General features: G+C 40.2%; 1 protein-coding gene and 1 long non-coding RNA gene across 13 annotated transcripts in view; both read right to left on the bottom strand.

Moving 5' to 3' along the window:
* Window positions 1-20,000, bottom strand: part of LOC127004999 (serine/threonine-protein kinase N-like) — a 211,357-nt gene that overhangs the window by 152,303 nt on the left and 39,054 nt on the right. For 4 of the 12 annotated variants that reach the window (XM_050873425.1, XM_050873424.1, XM_050873433.1 and 1 more), the window contains 2 exons: window positions 5,497-5,665; window positions 2,256-2,417 (listed from right to left, as the gene is read on the bottom strand). In XM_050873425.1, coding sequence (XP_050729382.1) covers window positions 2,256-2,417; window positions 5,497-5,665 — 331 coding nt within the window. Of the gene's footprint in view, window positions 1-227; window positions 736-1,221; window positions 1,240-1,358; window positions 1,383-2,255; window positions 2,418-5,496; window positions 5,666-13,420; window positions 13,541-16,967; window positions 17,608-20,000 lie in introns of those variants that run through there. The other 8 variants (XM_050873431.1, XM_050873432.1, XM_050873426.1 and 5 more) reach the window with 6 other exon arrangements.
* LOC127005008 (uncharacterized) lies at window positions 12,340-13,402 on the bottom strand. The gene is made up of 2 exons (XR_007758210.1): window positions 12,566-13,402; window positions 12,340-12,440 (listed from the first exon to the last, which is right to left on the bottom strand). It is a non-coding gene; the product is annotated as an uncharacterized LOC127005008 (long non-coding RNA).

Here is a 20,000-nt window from a genome sequence, read left to right on the forward strand (position 1 = left end):
CCTTCTCCTCCTCCTCCTCCTTGTATCTACTTAACTATCTATCTGTCTATCACACACACACACACACACACACACACACACACACACACACACACACGCATATCAATCAGAAACTGCAAACGAATAAAAAAATAAAAAGCTGAAAGGTTAAAGTGGTACCATATGTGTGTGTGTGTGTGTGTGTGTGTGTGTGTGTGTGTGTGATAGTATTTAGATTAACTATTTACCCTTAATTTCCTCCTCCATTTTCACCGTAGTAGTAGTAGTAGTAGTAGTAGTAGTAGTGGTAGTTTCTTGACCACTACTAAGATCACCACCAATTATTATTATTACTATTATTATTATTATTATTATTGTTTTTTTTCTTATTCAATATATTCTATAGTAATTATTTTTCTTATGACTCCACTTTATTTTCTTATTCCCCTTCTTTCTCTCTCTCTCTATCTCTCTCTCTTTCTCTACGCAGTTATATTCTCCTCTCTTATCTTTTGCTTATTCTTTTTCTCTCATTCGTTTCTCTTTTTCTTCTTCTCTTTCTGTTTTTTGCTTGTTCTTTTCTCCTTCCTTCCTTTCTTCCTTTCTTATTATTTCTCTTTTCTATCACTTTTCTTTTCTTTTTCTTCCTTTTATTTTAATTTTCTCACCACCACCAGCATCACCACCATCGGCCGGTCACTCACTCACCACCAGGAGCTCTCGATCATCACCAATCTCACTTCACTCTTTCAACACCTTCACCACCACGAGAGAAAAACAACATCACTTTTCATCATCACCACATCACTATCATCACCGCCAATAGTTCACCACACACACCAAACTGCGTCATCACCACCATCACCACCACCAAATTAGCTAACTTTGTAACCATATCACCACTTCCACCATCATCACCAAAACCAACACCACTAAAACGACTCTCACCACCACTATCACCACCACCAGCACTTTATCACCACCAAAACACACCACCACCACTACTAAAGGTTATACTAGTAAGGGTGGTGGTGGTGGTGGTGATAGTGGTGGTGATAGTGAAGGAAATCAGTAGTAGTAGTAGTAGTAGTAGTAGTAGTAGTAGTAGTAGTAGTAGTAGTTTTTTTTTTTTTCTTGTTGATTCCTATACTAAAAAAAAATGGTGGTGGTGGTGGTGGTGATGATGGTGGCGGTGATGATGGTCGTGGTGGTGGTGATGGTAGTGATGACAAAATTTCCTACGTGAGGTAACTGTGGTGATTCCTGTAACACTGACGAGGGACAGGATGTGAGAGAGAGAGAGAGAGAGAGAGAGAGAGAGAGAGAGAGAGAGAGAGAGAGAGAGAGAGAGAGAGAGAGAGAGAGAGAGACACACTCACTCACTAAAAGCCAGATCACAACTAAGATGTCACAAGTGTTTCTCTCTCTCTCTCTCTCTCTCTCTCTCTCACTCTCTCTCTCTCTCTCTCCCGTATTTAGCCCTTACCCCTCCCCCCCTTCTTATCTCCATCCGATCCCCCCCTCACTCCCTCCTCCTCCTCCTCCTCTTGTCCTCCTCCTCCACCTCCATCTATCTCCCTTACTCCTCCTCCTCCTCCTCCTCCTCCTTCTCCATCCGTTTCTGGTTATCATTATCCTCCCAACTCTCTCTCTCTCTCTCTCTCTCTCTCTCTCTCTCTCTCTCTCTCTCTCTCTCTCTCACACACACACACACACACACACACACACACACACACACACACACACACACACACACACACTCACAGGTACACAATCTAATCAGCACAGGTGAGAATGCTCTAATCAACAGGTAGCCAATGACAGCCGCGTACACAGTTATACAAACACACGCCCTCCCCTCCCATCCCCACACACAACTATACACCCTCTTACACACACATACACCCACTCAGACCTTCCAGCTACACCCAACACCTTTTCACACCCACACAGGCCTTTCTTATACACTCTTTCAAACACAAAACACACACTCAGGTTCCATATTTACAAACACTCGTAAACACACTCACTGGGTCTAAATTAACACAAAAAACAAGATACACTTTTCTAGATCTTCAATTATACACCCTACACCCTCTCCCAAGCACTATACCCTCTCGTACACCCTCCCCCCACACACACTCACAGAAACACGGAATTATACACAAACACCAACGCATCACACACACATACACGAAAAGTACACAGTCACCCTCCCGAGCCCTCTTCTTACACCCTGCACACTCACAAACTTGACCCTACAGCCTCCCACTCACCCAGTATGTTGGTAGTGAAGGCGTGGTGGTCGAGGGGCGCGCCGGCCTGGCCCTGCGTGAGGAGGATCTGCGAGTCGAGTTCCTGCAGCTCATGTTGCAGCGCGGACAACTTGCTGTTCGCCTCCTTCACCATGTGGCTCACGTCCTGCAGCGCCCGCCGGTCTGAGGGGAGGCAGGTGTGTTAGTGGTGGTGTTAGGTGATGCTGGAATGGTGTTATGAAGTGGCTGTGTTAGTTAGATTTGGTGTTAAGAGAAAAGAGGTATTAAAATGCGGTGTTACGAAGAAAGGAAGGAAGGAAGAAAGAAGGGAGGTGTAGAGGAATGGAGAAAAGTGATTAAAAAAACAGGGAAAGAAGAATGAAAGTAAGTCAGAGGAAGAAAAAAGAAAAAAATGAAATGGAAAAGGAAGAATGAAAGAAAGGAAAGAAGGGAGAAGAAAGGAGAAAAGAAGGGATGGAGGAGGAGGGTTGGAAGAAGGGAGAGGAAGCATTGAGTAGGTGATAAGATTAAATTATGTGCTGTGAGACCGTGTTAGGAAAAATAATAAAATGATGTGGTGTGATAGTGGTGGTGTTAATTTGGTGTTAGGAATGTGTTAGTGGTTTTAAAAGGTAGTGTTAGGTGGGGTGTTAGTGTGGGTGGTGTTAAGAGTGGTAGTGAGGACGGACTATGATATTCTTGTGATGTTAGTCGTGTTGCAATGTTGTTGTTGTTTTTTTTTGGGGGGGGCTACAGTAAAGAAAGCAGCTCAAGGGGAAAAAAAAATAATGGAAAAAAAGCCAGCTGATGGAAGAAGGGAAAAGTAAAGGAAGGGAGAAAGAATGAAAGAAAGACAAAGAGCGAAGACTGGAAAAAATGAACGAACGAAAGGAAAATAAAAAGGAAGAAAATAAGAAATAATGGATGGAAAAAATGAAGGGAAGGCAGGGAGAGAGTAAGGAAGGATCACTGCCCCTATAAAGCTGAGTTCAAAAGAGTGTTGTTGGTGTTTCAAAATGATGTATAAATAAAAAATAATAAATAAACACTATCTATTTATCAGCACAATTTACCTCTAATTAAGCACTCATTGGAGATAACGAGAGAGCCATCCATCACCTAATTAATTAACATGACGCACACCTTTGCTACATACGGGCAGGTGTCACGCTGATAATGAGCTCTATAATTATATGCCGACAGGTGATGGAGAGCGAGATTGGCTGATTAGGTGATAGCAGGTGAATGTGAGTGAGTGAGTGATGAAAGGTAAATGAGAAAGAGGAATGTGTCTGCGTTTGTGGATCAGTGAGTGAGCGAGTGAGTGAGTGAGTGGGTGAGTGAGTGAGTGAGTGAGTGAGTGGTGGGTGAGTGAGTGAGTGAGTGATGACTGACTGACTGACTAACTGACTAAATGACTGACTAACTGACTGGCTAAATGACTGACTGACTAAATGACTAACTGACTGACTGACTAAATGACTGACTGACTGACTGACTAAATGACTGACTGACCAAATGACTGACTGACTGACTGACTAAATGACTGACTGACTGACTAAATGACTGACTGACTGACTGATTAACTAACTTACTGACTGACTAACTGACTGACTAAATGACTGACTAACTGACTGACTGACTGACCAATTAACTGACTAACTGACTAAATGACTGACTGACTGACTGACTGACTGATTAACTAACTTACTGACTGACTAACTGATAAAAGGCTATGGGAAAGTAAGATTACCATGTTTCTGAGTAACTGAGTGAGTGAATAAATGTATGAATGAATAGCTAACTAACTTAACTGACTTACTGACTGACTAATAAAAAGGGACACTAGATAAACAAAATAGCATTAAAATTACCATGTTTCTAAGTAAATGAAAGTGAGCGCGTGAATGAATGAGTAACTAAACTAAGGCTATAAGGAACATAAAGATTGCTGCGTTTCTATATGAGTGAATGTGTGAGCGAGTGAAAGTGAGTGATTCCAGGTGTGAGGAGAACAGACAGACAGACAGACAGGAAGACAGACAGAGGTAACAGCTAAACATAAATAAATCCACAATAAAAGTCAAGTGAGTCAACAGGTAAACATCAAAATAACTACCTGAATGAGTGAGTGAGTGAGTGATTACAGGTGTGAGGTGAACAGACACAAACAGGTAACATGCAACAGGTAAATATAAATTAAAGTTAAAACCACAATAAAGAGGTAAGTGAGGCAACAGGTGGCAGACAGGTGTGGACAGTGAGTGAGTAATGGGAGGTGTGCGGCGGGCAGGTGTGAATTAGACCGTCACAGGTGTAGCAGACAGGTGTGGGAAGGTGTGGAGGCAGGGTAAGTGTGTAGTGTGTGACAGGTGGTGGTGGTGGAAGGGGGGGGGGGGATATTGTTGTTGTTGTTGTTGTTGTTGCTAAGAATATTGTTACTGGGAGGGAAGGAGGGAAGGAAGGAAGAAAGAAAGAAAGAAAGAAAGAAAGAAAGGAAGGAAGGAAGGAAGGAAGGAAGGAAGAAGGGAGGGATAGAGGAATGGAGAAAAGTGATTAAAAAGAAAAGGAAAAAAGAATGAAAGTCAGAGGAAGAAAAAAGAAATGGAAAAGGAAGAATGAAAGAAAGGAAAGAAGGGAGAAGAAAGGAGGAAAGAAGGGATGGAGGAGGGATGGAAGAAGGGAGAGGAAAAATTGAGGAATGAAAAAAAAAATGACAAATAGTAGAAAGGAAGAATGAACGAGAAAGGAAATTACAAGAAGAAAAAGAGGGAATGAAAATTTAAAAAAGGGGAAGAAACAAACAGAGGAAAACACAAACAAGACAATGGAAAATGATACAAATAATAAAAAAAGACAAAAATGATGACAATGAAAAACTAACATATATTTACTTAACCTAACACCCCCCTTTTAAACCCTTCCCACTCCCCCCCTTCCCCCCTCCCCCCCTTCACCCTCCCCTCTCCCCTTCCACCCCCCTCTCCCCCTTCCACCCCCCTCTCCCCTTCCCCCTCCTCCCTCCCCCCTTCCACCCCCCTCTCCCCTTCCCCCCCTTCTACCCTCCTCCTCCTTCCCCCCTTCCACCCCCATCCCTCCTTCCACAAACAAGACAATGGACAATGATGCAAAAAAAAAAAAATGATAATGATAATGAAAAACTAACATATTTACTTAACCTAACACAACCGTTTTAAACCCGTCCCCCCTCCCCCCCCTTTCATGTTCCACCCCTTTCCACCCCCCTCTCCCCTTCACCCACCAGTGGTCACCCGTCTGAGGTTCTCCGCCCCTTCCTTAATCTTGAGTTCCTTGCGTATCTCCTTCCTGATGTGTTCCCGCAAGTCCTCCAGCCGCTGGCCCAGGGTGGCGTCCCCCAGCTCCGGCGGCAGCCCATACTTGTGCGTCAGCTCCTGGATGATCGGCAGCCCCTGGGGGAGGAGGAACAGGGGGAAGGTGTTAATAAGAGTGCATGAGATAATGGATGAGTGGGATTTATGTGGGATTTGTTTAGGAAGGGATTATGATGATGATGATATGAGGAGGAGGAGGAGGAGGAGGAGGAGGAGGAGGAGGGGGAAGATGAGGAGGAGGAGGAGGAGGAGGGGGAAAATGAGGATGAGAAAGAAGGGGAGGAAGAGGAGGAGGAAATAATGGAGGAAGGAGTAACTAGCTGAAGGGAAAATAAAAGGAGAAACAAAAAAATAGAAAAGACAAATAGTAAGAGAAAATAGCTTGAGAAAAATGAGGAAGACAAAGAAATAAGAGAAAGGAGTGGCTAGAATAGGAAGGAATAAGGAGGAAGAGGAAGAGGAAGAGGAGGAGGTGGAAGTCTTGGGTTATCAAATTCGGGAAGAAAAGGAGGAGCTGGGTTTACAAAGAAGGAAGGATGGAGGAGGAGGAGGAAGAGGAGGAAGATGTCATGAAGTTACGGAGGAGGAGGATGAAAACAGAAGAGTAAGTAAGTGGAGAAGATAATTGGATAAGTAAAAGGATAAAGATAGTGTCAAGATAAGCGTTGGTGTGTCCGTGATTCTCTACTGATAAGAACAAGGACAAGAACAAGGACACACTACATGGATAAGGAAACATTCACGGACCCAGAAAAGGAAAAAGATTAGGACAAAAAAAACAAAGATAAGGACAAAGGAAAGAAGGAGAGATAAGGGAAAGGAAAGAAGGAGATAAGGGAAAGGAAAGAAGGAGAGATAAGGGAAAGGAAAGAAGGAGAGATAAGGGAAAGGAAAGAAGGAGAGATAAGGGAAAGGAAAGAAGGAGAGATAAGGGAAAGGAAAGAAGGAGAGATAAGGGAAAGGAAAGAAGGAGAGATAAGGGAAAGGAAAGGAGAGATAAGGGAAAGGAAAGAAGGAGAGATAAGGGAAAGGAAAGAAGGAGAGATAAGGGAAAGGAAAGAAGGAGAGATAAGGGAAAGGAAAGAAGGAGAGATAAGGGAAAGGAAAGAAGGAGAGATAAGGGAAAGGAAAGAAGGAGAGATAAGGGAAAGAAAAGAAGGAGATAAGGGAAGGGAAAGGAAAGAAGAAGAGATAAGGGAAAGGAAAGAAGGAGATAAGGGAAAGGAAAGAAGGAAAGATAAGGGAAAGGAAAGAAGGAGATAAGGGAAAGGAAAGAAGGAGAGATAAGGGAAAGGAAAGAAGGAGAGATAAGGGAAAGGAAAGAAGGAGAGATAAGGGAAAGGAAAGAAGGAGAGATAAGGGAAAGGAAAGAAGGAAAGATAAGGGAAAGGAAAGAAGGAGAGATAAGGGAAAGGAAAGAAGGAGAGATAAGGGAAAGGAAAGAAGGAGAGATAAGGGAAAGGAAAGAAGGAGAGATAAGGGAAAGGAGACAGAAGGGAGGGCAAGGGAAAGGAAGGAACTGAATAGGAACTGGAAAAAAAGGGGGAGAGATAAATGAAAGAAAATGGAAAGAAAGGGAAAGGAAAATAAATGAAAGGAAAGAAGGGAATATAAACGAAAGAAGACAATGGAGAGAAAGGGAAAAGGAAAACAGATTATTGAAAGGAAAGAAAGGAAGATATATAAAAGAAGAAACTAGTTGATAAGGAAGGAGGAGGGAAAGAAAGAAAAGGAAAAAGGGGAAGATAAAAAAAAGAAAATGGAAGGGAAGCGAAAATGAGAAAAGGTAAAGAATGGAACGAAGGAAACAGAATGGAAAGGAAAAGGAAAGGAAAGGAGAGGAAAGAGAAAGGAAAGAAGCAAAGAAGAGGTAAAGAACAGAAATAAAGGAAGATAAAAGATAAAAAAAGGGGGGAAAACAAGGACAAAGGAAGAGGAGGAAAGAAACAGAAAGAATAGGATAAAGAAATAAAAGAAAGGAAAGGACGAGCACACACACACACACACACACACACACACACACACACACACACACACACACACACACACACACACACACACACACACACGGACGTAAACAAAATCAAGGTCACAAACAAACACTCCATAACAACGTCTGCCTCCCTAGACTCTAATGATGGTAATGGCGCTGGGTCCCCTTCCTGCCATGACAAACAAGCCCAGGTGTGGAGGTGAAGTTAGAACACCTGTGGACCTAAATCTGCTACCTTGCCTTACCTTACCTAATCTTATCTTGCCTGCACTTGTTATTTTTTTTGTTCTCTATCGTTTCCTTAATTTATCATTCTATATTTACTCTTTATCTTTTTCCTTCTCCTTTTCTGGACCTAAATATGTTACCTTACCTTGCCTTCAATTGGGTTAATTTTTCGTTCTCTATCGTTTCCTTTGTTTGTCATTCTCTATTTTCTCTTTCCTTGCTCTGCCCTGTTTTATCTTTTTTTTTTTCTGGACCTAAATCTGTAACTTTACCTTACCTTACCTTTACTTTCTTATATTTTTTCGTTCTCTCTCATTTCCTTAGTTTGTCATTCTCTATTTTCTCTTTCCTTGCTCTGCCCCGTTTTATCTTTTTTTATTTTTTTTCTGGACCTAAATCTCTAACCTTACCTTACCTTATCTTATCTTTACTTTCTTATATTTTTTCGTTCTCTCTCATTTCCTTAGTTTGTCATTCTCTATTTTCTCTGTCCTTGCTCTGCCCTGTTTCATCTTTTTTTTTTTTCTGGACCTAAATCTCTAACCTTACCTTACCTTATCTTATCTTTACTTTCTTATATTTTTTCGTTCTCTCTCATTTCCTTAGTTTGTCATTCTCTATTTTCTCTTTCCTTGCTCTGCCCTGTTTTATCTTTTTTTTTCTGGACCTAAATCTGTAACCTTATCTTATCTTTACTTTCTTATATTTTTCCGTTCTCTCTCATTTCCTTAGTTTATCATTCTATATATTTTTCCTTTCCTTTACCTGCCCTTCTTTTATTTTCTTCCTTCCCCTTTTCTTTTTTTCTACTCCTTTGCGTTCCATTTCTTGCATTTCCCTTCTTTTATCTTTTCTTTTTTTCCCTCTCCGTCTTTTTTGCTTAGTATGACCTTGCTTTAGTTTTCTTTTCCTTTCCTTCCCTTTGCTCTCTTTTCCTTTCCGTGTCCTTCCTTTTTCCTTTTTTTTCCTTTTCTTCTCTCTCCTTTCCCTTCTTTTTCTCTCCTTTCCCTTCTTTTTCTTTCCTTCCCCTTCTCTTCTTTCTATTATTTTCCCTTCCTCACTTTGCCTTCTTTCCCTATCCCCCCTTCTTTCCTTCCCTTTATCATATTTTCCATTTTCTCTAATTTCCAAAAAGTAAAAAAATAAAAAATAAAAAAATTAAAATAAAACGTAAATTGGAAGAGAAAAACAAGTGGAAAACAGGAGAGAAAAACACGAGGGCTCAGCGAAGGACATTAAATATAGCTCAGCGAGAGAGAGAGAGAGAGAGAGAGAGAGAGAGAGAGAGAGAGAGAGAGAGAATACTGATCCCAAAATCGATTCCTAACACAATAACGCTTTCCCTCATTATCAACAACAACAACAACAACAACAATAAAGTAATCAATGTAAACACGTGTGAATAAAAACAATAATAATAAAGATAATAATAACAATAATAATAATGATAATAATAACAATGATAATAATAATAATAATAATAATAATAATAATAATAATAATAATAATAATAATAATAATAATAATAATAATAACAACCGAGATTAGGAATAATTTACGTCACGCACAATATCACACACACACACACACACACACACACACACACACACACACACACACACACACACAGGCAAGTCTCTCATCTTCTGCCACATTAAAATTCTCATCATCATTCGTTACAGTGGAGAAGGAGGAGGAGGAGGAGGAGGAGGAAGAGAAGGAAAAGGAGGAGGAGGAGGAGGAAAATGAGGAGGAGGAAGAGAAGGAAAATGAGGAGGAGGAAAGTTATCTTAAAATTTTCCTCGCATGAGAAAAACAGTAATGAGAGAAATTAAAACCTCTCTCTCTCTCTCTCTCAAACAAAAGGAATATAATAATCATGAGTATAATTAATGAGTGACGAGAACTAATGGGCTGTGTGTGTGTGTGTGTGTGTGTGTGTGTGTGTGTGTGTGTGTGTGTGTAACGAGGGATTATGAAGGGGAGGAGAGGGAGATTGTGGAGGAAAAGGAAGAAAAAGGAGAATAAAAATAAAGAAGAAAAAGAAAAGAAAAAAAATTAGATTAAAGAAAATGAGACGAAAAAATAGAAAAAAACAAAGAAGAGGAAGAAGAAGAAAAAGAAGAGGGAAAAAAAGAAAGAAAGCAATGAAGAAAGAAAGGGAAAAAGACAACGCTGAAAGAAAAAAAACACAAGAACAGCAAAACAGAAGAAGGTGAAGAAGAAGAAGAAAAAGAAGAAGAAGAAGAAGAAGAAAAAGAAGAAGAAGAAGAAGAAGAACAGTAAACGTCCTGAAGAGAATGGCCACAACTTTCTTCCTCTCTTCCTTCCTTCCTTTCCTCCTTCCTTCCTTCCTCTCTTCCTTCCTTGATGTGGGGGACTAAAGAGCGGCCAGCAGGAGTCCTATTTATTTTTTTCCTCACATTCTTCATCGATTTTCCCTCCTCCTCCTCCTCCTCCTCCTACTGCTATTTTGTTCTTTTTTTTGTCTATCTTCTGCAATTATTTCCCCCCTCATATCTTCCTCCTATTTCACTTGTCTGTTTGTTCGTCTGTTTGTTTTCTACCTCTTCCTGTTCCTGTTCTTCCTGGTTACGCCTCCTCCTCCTTCTTCTTCCTTGGTGGTCTTCTGCTTCCTCTTCCTCCCCCTCCTTCTTCCTCCTCCTCCTCCGTGCAGTAAACCACACACACATATTTTTGCCAACATTTTACTTAGTGTGTGTATCTCCTTCTTCCTCCTCCTCCTCCTCCTCTTCCTCCTCCTCCTATTTACAAGCAGACCACTCATATATTTCAGCAAGCATTTTACTTTTTCCATATCGCCACCACCCTCACTCCCTCCTCCTCCTCCTCCTCCTCCTCCTCCTCCTTCAGGTGTAACTCAGGTAGCCGCAATAATGATGGCCAAGACGTCAGGTGTTAACGATGCTTGTAACACCAACTTCCGCACACACACACACACACACACACACACACACACACACACAGGAATGAGGATGTGTGTGTGTGTGTGTGTGTGTGTGTGTGTGTGGTTTGTTCGACTTCAACCCTCAAGTGATAATGATGGTAAAAAAATATATATATAAAAAGAAAAAGACAGTAGTAGTAGTAGTAGTAGTAGTAGTAGTAGTAGTAGTAGTAGTAGTAGTAGTAGTAGTAGTAGTAGTAGGATGATGAAGAAAAAATACAAAAAGAAAATAAGGAAAATATGAAGAAAAAATACTAAAAGAAAACAAGAAAAGGTAGAGAAGAAAACAGAAAAAAAAGTAGTAGTAGTAACAGTAGTAGTAAATAATGAACTAAATAAAACCTCCGGGAATAAAAATAAAAGCCACAATAAAATAAATACAACAAATAAATGACCCCAACCCGCAGCGCCGCCTGGAGTAATCCCGCCGCACTAATCCCACATAAATCCTTCCCTGATCCCTCCACGCCGCAGGATCCCCTCGTGAATCCTGAAACCCCTGCCCCCCTGCCCCCCCCCCCCAACACACGCACGTACCCACACACCCACACACAGACGAAAAAGTAATAAAGTATGGAAATAAGTAATAAATCAATGAAATATACAGAAATGGATAATAATTTAGAGAGAACAGAATGAAAGAAATAAGTACAGACAATAAGACGGAAAGACAAGAAAGAAAATAATGAAAAAATGACAGAAAAACGAGAAACGACGAAAGAGACAGACAAAGAAAACTGCAGAAAAAGTAAATAAATGAAAAATGAATGAAAAGAAAAAAATGAACAAGAAAAAAATACAAATGGATAAAAAAATAGAGAAAAAGGATGAAAATAAGGACGACAAAAAGACGAAGAAAGAAGAAAAGAGGAAGATAAAAAATGAGACACAAAGAAACAGAAACTACGAAAGAAAGAAAAAGAAATATGAAGAAAAAAAGCAAAATAATGACAATAAAATGGAAAAAGAAAAAAAAATAATAAATAATGAACAAAAAAAATAAGAAAAACAAGGTGCGTCAAATTTCTCTTCCTTTCTTTTCCCTCAAATTCCTTCCAAGAAACAATAAGTTAAAAAAAAAAAAAAAAAAAAGATACGCAAAAATTCCCTTCCTTCCTTCCTTCTTTCTTTCCCTCCCCAAAATCCTTCACCATCACAGCTCCTTCACGTCCTTCAGTCCTGCCAATGCGATCCTTCACGGCACAACCCACCCCCCCCGAGACGCACGAGCCGCTCTCCGTCACTCCTACAGGCATCCTTCACGCGGCACAAAGAAGAGAGATCCTACACCGATATCCTTCACTGAATAAAATGTAGCAAGACGAGATGCCTATTTTATCCTTCAAAACACATCAACCCAAAGCCACAGCAACACAAAGAAAAGGGTCCTACGTTGATGTCCTTCACTGAATATAACGTCAAAAATACAGATAAAAAAATAAATAAAATAAATAACGTCAGAAATAAGGACAAAAAAATAAATAAAATAAATAAACAAGGTACTCAAAAATATAGTTCCTTCTTTTCTTCTTTCTTTTCCTCCCTAAAATCCTTCCTATGTGTTCCTATGTATGTAGTAACACAAGATTCCTTTCTCCTTCACAACAGTTACTATCCTTCTTATTATTCTCTGCAACATATCCAGACTTCTAACACAACACAACCTACTTATTTTATTTTTATTTTTCTCCTATGTATATAGTAGCACAAGATTCCTTTCTCCTTCACAACAGTTACTATCCTTCTTATTATTCTCTGCAACATATCCAGACTTCTAACACAACACAACCTACTTATTTTATTTTTATTTTTCTCCTATGTATATGGTAACACAAGATTCCTTTCTCCTTCACAACTATCCTTCTTATTATTCTTTGCAACATATCCAGAATTCTAACACAACACAACCTACTTATTTTACTTTGTTTTTTCTATCTGTGTTTATTTATTCTACTTCTCTCTTTTTCTTTTTATGTTTCTTGTCCTTTATTTTCTTTTTTTTCTGCCTTCACTAACAAACTAACACAACCAAGAACACAAGAACTGCAACATCCTCCACCCCTAACCTAACCTAACACTGCAACACCTTTCCCCAGCACCACAATACAAACCACAACACTGCAACACAACACACAACACCCTCCATCACTATAACACAACAACGATGGCAACACACTTTCCACCACTAACACTAACAACATAAACACAACACCCACCACCACTAACAACAACGACAGAAACAGAGGACAAAACTTCAACACTCTTCACCACTAACAATCTTGCAACACTCTTCACCACTAACACTAACAACCTTGTAACACTCTCCACAACTAACACTAACAGCCTTGTAACACTTCACCACTAACACTAACAAACTAACACAATAAGAACACAAGCAGCAACACAAGACAACACTTCACCAAACCAACATCATCTTACTCTTTCATCTTAACACAAACACTAACCTAACTCAACACAACAACACAAACAGCAACACAAGACAACACTTCATCAAACCAACCACATCTTCCTCTTCCATCTCAACACAAACTAACCTAACCTAACCCAACACAACAACACAAACAGCAACACAAGACGTCCACAAAACAGCCAACAATCAACATCTTCGTCATCTTCTACTCACCATGACACAGCGAACGAGCGAAGGGAGTGAGTTAACGAGTGACTACAGGAGTGAGTAAGGGAGAGAGGAAGTGGAGTGAGGCGGCCCTGCAGCTAATCACTCCACGCCACGGCTACTCACCTGCGAACGGAGGGGATAGACCAAGTGTTAGACAGGTGGGAGGGCAGGTATGTGAAACTAAAGGTAAGGAAAGGTGAGGTTAGGTAAGGTAAAGGTAAGGTAAGGTAAGGGAGGGGAAAAGGGTAAGTAAAAGGGGAAAGACCAGGTGTTAGACAGGTGGGAGGGTAGGTATGTTAAATTAAAGGTAAGGTAGGGTTAGGTTAGGTGAGGTAGGGTAAAGGTAAGGTAAGGGAGGGGAAAAGGGAGAGGAGGAAAATCAGGTGTTAGACAGGTGTGAAGGGAGAGGAGAAGGGGGTGTTAAATTAAAGGTTAGGTAAGGTTAGGTTAGGGTAAAATACAGTAAGGTAAGGTAAGGTAAGGTAAGGTAAGGTAAGATTAGGTTAGGTTAGGGTGAGGTAAGGTACGGCAAGCAAGGTTAGGTTCAGGTTAGGTCAGGTTAGTAAAGTAAGGTTAGGTTAGGTAAAGGTAAGGTAAGATAGAGTAAGATGAGGTTAGGTAAAGCAAAGCAAGGCAAGGCAAGGCAAGGCAAGGCAAGGCAAGGTAAAGTGAGGTAAAGTAAGGTTAGGTAAGGAAAGGAAAGGAAAGGTAAAGTAAGGTAAGGTAAGGTAAGGTAAGGTAACATAAGGTAAGGTAACTAAGGTAAGGTAAAGTAAAGAAAGGAAAGGTAAGGTAAGGTAAAGTAAGGTAAGGTAACGTAAGGTAAGGTAAGGTAACTAAGGTAAGGTAAAATAAGGTAAGGTAAAGTAAGGTAAGGTAAAGTAAGGTAAGGTAGAGAAAGGTAAGGTAAAGTAAGGTAAGGTAAAGTAAGGTGAGGTTAGGTAAAGCAAGGCAAGGCAAAGTAAAGTAAGGTTAAGGAAAGCAAGGCATGGCAAGGCAAGGTAAGATAAAATAAAGTAAGGTGAAATTAAGTAAGGTAAGGTAAGGTGAAATTAAGTAAAGTAAGGTAAGGACGGAAAAAAATAAACGATGACAAAAACAATAATTAACAACAAACGTCGAGAGAATTACAGAATAAGAAAGAAAAAACAGCAACACCACTGAAAAAAAAAAACAAGGAAAAAATAAATACAGAAAAACATAAAAGAAAACACAGAAAGAAAAAGAAAAAAAGAAAATCAAGGCTCAGGTGCAAAAATGAAGCGGTTTGATGCAGGTGTTAATTAGAGGCGTAAAGGTGAGCGCAGGTGCTAAATTATTGCGGTTAAATGGTGACGTAAATCATCTGAAGTGTGAAAAGGAATAAATGAATAAATAAATAATAAAGAAAGAAAGAATAAATGGGGTTCCAAAGGTGTTCATAAATGGTGTTGTTAAGGTGTTAAAAGGATGGGTGAAAAGAGGTGATGATGCTGGGGGAACACAATCGTTAAAATGAAGGTTGTAGAGGTAATGGTGATAAGTAGCAAAGGAGCAGGTGTGGAAGGCAGGCGTGAGGGAAGCAGAGCAGGTGATTCAATTTATAAAAACAAGTTAGTGAGTTTGAAAATAAAAATAAAAACACATGTGCCCGTAAAGAAATATATTAACAAACGTGGAAAAATAATTGGTGCTATGCAGAAAGGTACAGAATGAGAATAAAAAATATAAATAAAAAATGCAACTTCGATTTTTCTATGCAACAAAAAGACAAAATGTTAGATAAAATGTGTGTGTGTGTGTGTGTGTGTGTGTGTGTGTGTGTGTGTGTGTGTGTGTGTGTGTGTGTGTGTGTGTGCAATTTTTATTTTTTTATATTTGTTTAATATCACTAACGTCTCTCTCTCTCTCTCTCTCTCTCTCTCTCTCTCTCTCTCTCTCTCTCAACACGTACCACCAAAACACACACACACAAACACAATAAAAGGAGGAGACTGACCAATATAGGACCTAATGAGGTCAATAAAGAGGAGGAGAAGGAGGAGGAGGAGGAGGAGGAGGAGGAAGAGGAGGAGGAGGAGCAAAATATCGAGAGGCAATAAGGGAAATAACAGCGAGGAAAAAAGAAAAGAAAATGAGATCAACAAAATAAAGAGAAAAGAATGAAGGAAAACAATGAGGAGGAGGAGGAAGAGGAGGAGGAGGAAGAGGAGGAGGAGGAGGAAGAATTGCTGGTCCTCTCATCAACGTGTGTGTGTGCGGGACCAAAAAGGTGTGTGTGTGTGTGTGTGTGTGTGTGTGTGTGTGTGTGTGTGTGTGTGTTTACGTATCTTACAATATTTAAAACTACATAAAGGAAACACAGACAGAGAGAGAGAGAGAGAGAGAGAGAGAGAGAGAGAGAGGTCAAATGGTGTCACCAATAGGTTAGTTAGTTAAAGGAGAAGATTCTGTACTCTCTCTCTCTCTCTCTCTCTCTCTCGCTAAAGGAAAAGCAGGAACCACACAGGAAGACATAACATCCTTCCTCCTCCTCCTCCTCCTCCTCCTCCTCCTCCCTCGTCTCTCCTCCTCCTCCTCCTCCATAAGAATCTCTCCCACGTCCCTTTCTCTCACGACTCCTTTCCTTCCTCTCCTCCTCCTCCTCCTCCTCCTCCTCCCATCTTCTCTTCCTTCTTCCCAGTCTCATAAGTTCCTCCTCCTAACTTTTACTTCTTCTTCCTCCTCCTCCTCCTCCTCCTCCTCCCCCGTTGCAATGTTCCATCTTCAACCTCCTCTTCCTCACGCAACCACCACCATCGCCTCATCCACCTCCTCCTCCGGGAAGATTAAGGGGATGCGGTGGTTAAATATGGTGGAGTGACAGATGAGTTATGGAGGGGTGAAGGGGGTGAAAGGGAAGGGGGGAGAAGGGGGAGGAGAGAGGTGTAGAGAGAGGGGAGGAGAGAGGTGTAGAGAGAGGGGAGGAGGAGGAGGTGAACAGGTGAGGGGAAGGAGGGGGGAAAGGGAAGGAAGAAAGGGAAAGGAGGAAGGAAGAAAAGGAAGAAAGCGAGAAAAGGAAGGGAAGGGAAGAAAGAGGAGAAAGAAAGAAGGGAAAGAGAGGAAGGGGAAAAGAGGAAAGGGAAAAGGGAAGAAAGTAAGGGAAAGGGGGGAAGAAAAAAGAGGGAAGGAGGGAAAGGGGAGGAAGGGAAAACAAGAAGGGGAAACGAGGAAGGGAGGAGGAAAAAAAAATAAGGGAAAGAGGAGGAAAGGAAGAGGGAAGAAAGGGAAGACAGGAAGGGGAAAGAAGGGATGGGGGAAGGAAGGGAAAAGGGGAAAAGAAGAGGGGAAGAAGAGAAGGGGTCACGGAAGGGAGTTAAGGGGAAGGGGGAAGGGGTCAGAATAGGTCAAAGGGGGGGAGGGGGAGGAGGGAAGGGGGGTAGATAGGCCTCCCTTACCCCTTCACTTTCCCTTCAAAACTAATTATCCCTTCACTTTCCCTTCCCATTTCACTTTCTTCCACAATAATAATAATAATAATAATAATAATAATAATAATAATAATAATAATAATAATAATAATGGTACCTACGTTTGAATTATTATAGATGAAGAGCATGGTGGTGGTGATGATGGTAGTGGTGATGGTGGTGATGACCTCTCTATGTCCTCCTTTTCCTTTTTCTTTTTCTATGTCATCACACAACTCATCACATCACCACTAAAACTCCACTCCGGTGATGACCTTCCACCTCATCATCACCATTTCTGAGGCAACACCATTTTCATCACCACTCGAGTTAGTATCGCTGAAAAACACACAACACCACCACTGAAAAATCTCCGGCAGTCACCACCACTTCACGACCTGCTCACCACCATTTATATTTTCATCACTCAGTCATCACCAGTGGAGTTGTATGAATCACCACCTCGATTGGGTAGTCTTCAGGATCACCACTCGACCTTCACCACCAATTATTGTAACACCACTTATATCACCACCGTGTTAGTAATCACCCAAAAAAATAATAATAATAATAATAACGTTTCTTTTTCAACAAATTCAAGTTAAGGAACCACGATATTTTTTTTTCTCTCTATCTCTTTTTCTCTTTGTTTCAACACTTGTTACTTTTTTTTCAAGACGAAACTGTTGCCACCACAAAAAAAAACTTATCCACACTAATGTTTCTGTTTTTCTCTTAACCAGTCAGTCAGTATCTTAAATCCTAGAATAGAAAAAAAAGGAAAACATTAACACCTCTTCGTTGTTTTTCATCAGTTAAAAAAATAAAAACACTCACCAACAAACACACACACAAACATTAACATCACTCTTTTGACGTTTATTTTTCTCACCACCTGTAATTAGTCATCGAGTCACAAACACACACACAAAAAAAAACCATTAACACTCTTCGTTACTCTTCATCACCAGTTAAAATACAAACAATCACCAACAAACACACACACAAACATTAACATCACTCTTTCGAAAAAAAAATTCTCATCACCAGTAAATATTTAAATCATCGAGTCACGAACAAACACACACACCAAAAAAATACTCATCACTAGTTTTTCTCATCAATCAAACCCATCCCATTCAGTCAACACCCACGTACAGTACACGAAACTTTCACTGAACTTCACTTTTTCCCATCACCAGTAAAATCAGAGTCAGTCAAACCTACTTCTATGGAAAGGAGGGAGAGGAGAGAGAAAGAGGAAGCAGAGGAAAAGCTTAATTTAGTCGGCGCAACATCTGTGGTCATATGCCGGAGAGAGACAGAAGGGAAAGGACTTATAGGAGAAAGGAACAGAAAGCCGGGAGACGGGACACAACCCCCGATTAATACCTGGTACCCATTCACTGCTGGGTGGACAGGGGCGTAGGGTATCGGAAAAGCAGCCCAAATTTTTCCACTCCGTCCGGGAATCGAACCCGGGCTCTCTCGGTTGTGAGCCGAGTGTGCTAACCACTGCACCACGAAGCCCCCGGGGAAACAGAGGAGATTCAATGTAAAGTGAAAGATGAAGAAATGAGAAGGAAGCAGGAAAAGGAGATTAAAGAAAAGCAAAAATGGAAAATAGGAAAAGAAAGTGAAAATTAAGAAAAGAAATGAGAGAAAAAAAATAAAAGGAAAGAAATAAAACAAGATATAGACAGATAGATACTAAGAAAAAAAATATAGTGAGTAAAAAAGTAAGAAAGAGAAGAAAGAAAGAGAAGTAATAAAGAAAGAGAAGAAAGAAAGAAGGAAAGAAGAAGAAAGAGAAGAAAGAAAAAAGAAAGAAAAGAAAAAAAAGACGAAAGAAAGAGATGAAAAAAAGAAAGGAATGAGGTAGAGAAAAAAAGAGGTAGAGAATAAAAAAAAACAAGGCAATAAGCAAGACACAAAGATCGACAGACAGCTTGAGACAAAGAAAAAAAACTAACTGACTCGTGAGCAAGATAAACATGACTGACGTGACCGATTGGACTGACTAACAAAGGGGTAAGTCATAAGTCACGTGACCTCACCTCCACCAATCACCGCTCTTTCTCCTCCACCTAATAGGCCTCCACTTTCTCCTCCACTGTCTTTCCTCCACTCCTTTCTCTCTCTTAGTTTCTCTTCTCTTCCTTCTTTCCTATTTTCGCCTCTCTCTCTCTCTCTCTCTCTCTCTCTCTCTCTCTCTTTCTTTCTCTCTTATTCTTTCTTTCCTATTCATTTTTTCTAAGCCTATTCTTTTTTCTCTCATTATTTCTTTCCGTTTATTTTTTATTGTTTTTCTCTACCTCTCATTTCCTTCTTACTTTTTTCTCCTTTCTTCCTCTTTCTTTCCTTCTACTCTCTTCTTTTCCTCAACATTTCAATCACTTCCTCTTTTAGTATTTCTCTCTTGACAGTTTTTCCTTCTTCCTTTCCTTCTCATTCTATCTTCCCTTCCTTTCCTTCTCTTAATATTTCCTCCTCACTTCATTTCCGCAAAGGAGGAGGAAGAGGAAGAGAAAAAAAAAGGAAGAGGTGATAAGTAGGAAGGAGGATGACAGGAACAGGAGGAGGAGGAGGAGGAGGAATGGAGGTGACAGGTGTGTGGGAACGAGGGGAAAGAGCTGACAGGTGTGTTTGCAAGGTCACTGACAGGTAAGGAAAGGTAAGGAAAAGGTGAGGTGGACGGTATCTTCTATTAAGGTAAGTTGTTGTTGTTGTTGTTGTTGTTATTGTTGCTGTTGTTTGGGGGGACATAGAAAAATAGAAAGGTTGTCTCTGTACAGGTTAATTACAGGTGAGGTTATCCTAGACGTCGTAAAGGTGTGATTAACTTTTTTATCTAATTATCAGACTTTTTCATTAATTTTAGGGTTTGCTCAGGTAACAATATATACGTTAAATCAATGTTATAATCCTTCATCTTCCTCTAACTAACTTTCTTTTATTGTTTCCATTCACTTAAACGTCAAATCTTTATCACTTTTTCCTTCTCTGCACTCTCAAGATATTATTTTAACCATTCTTCGTAACCTCAACATATGCATAAGAGTTTTTGCGACATTTGATACGCTGATGATCGAGTTAATTATTTTCTGCTCTTACAAATAAAAAAACAAATAAATATATATAAAGATTAATACCAC

The sequence above is a fragment of the Eriocheir sinensis genome, chromosome 29 (genome assembly GCF_024679095.1).
Source record: "Eriocheir sinensis breed Jianghai 21 chromosome 29, ASM2467909v1, whole genome shotgun sequence".
Taxonomy (NCBI): Eukaryota; Metazoa; Arthropoda; class Malacostraca; order Decapoda; family Varunidae; genus Eriocheir; species Eriocheir sinensis.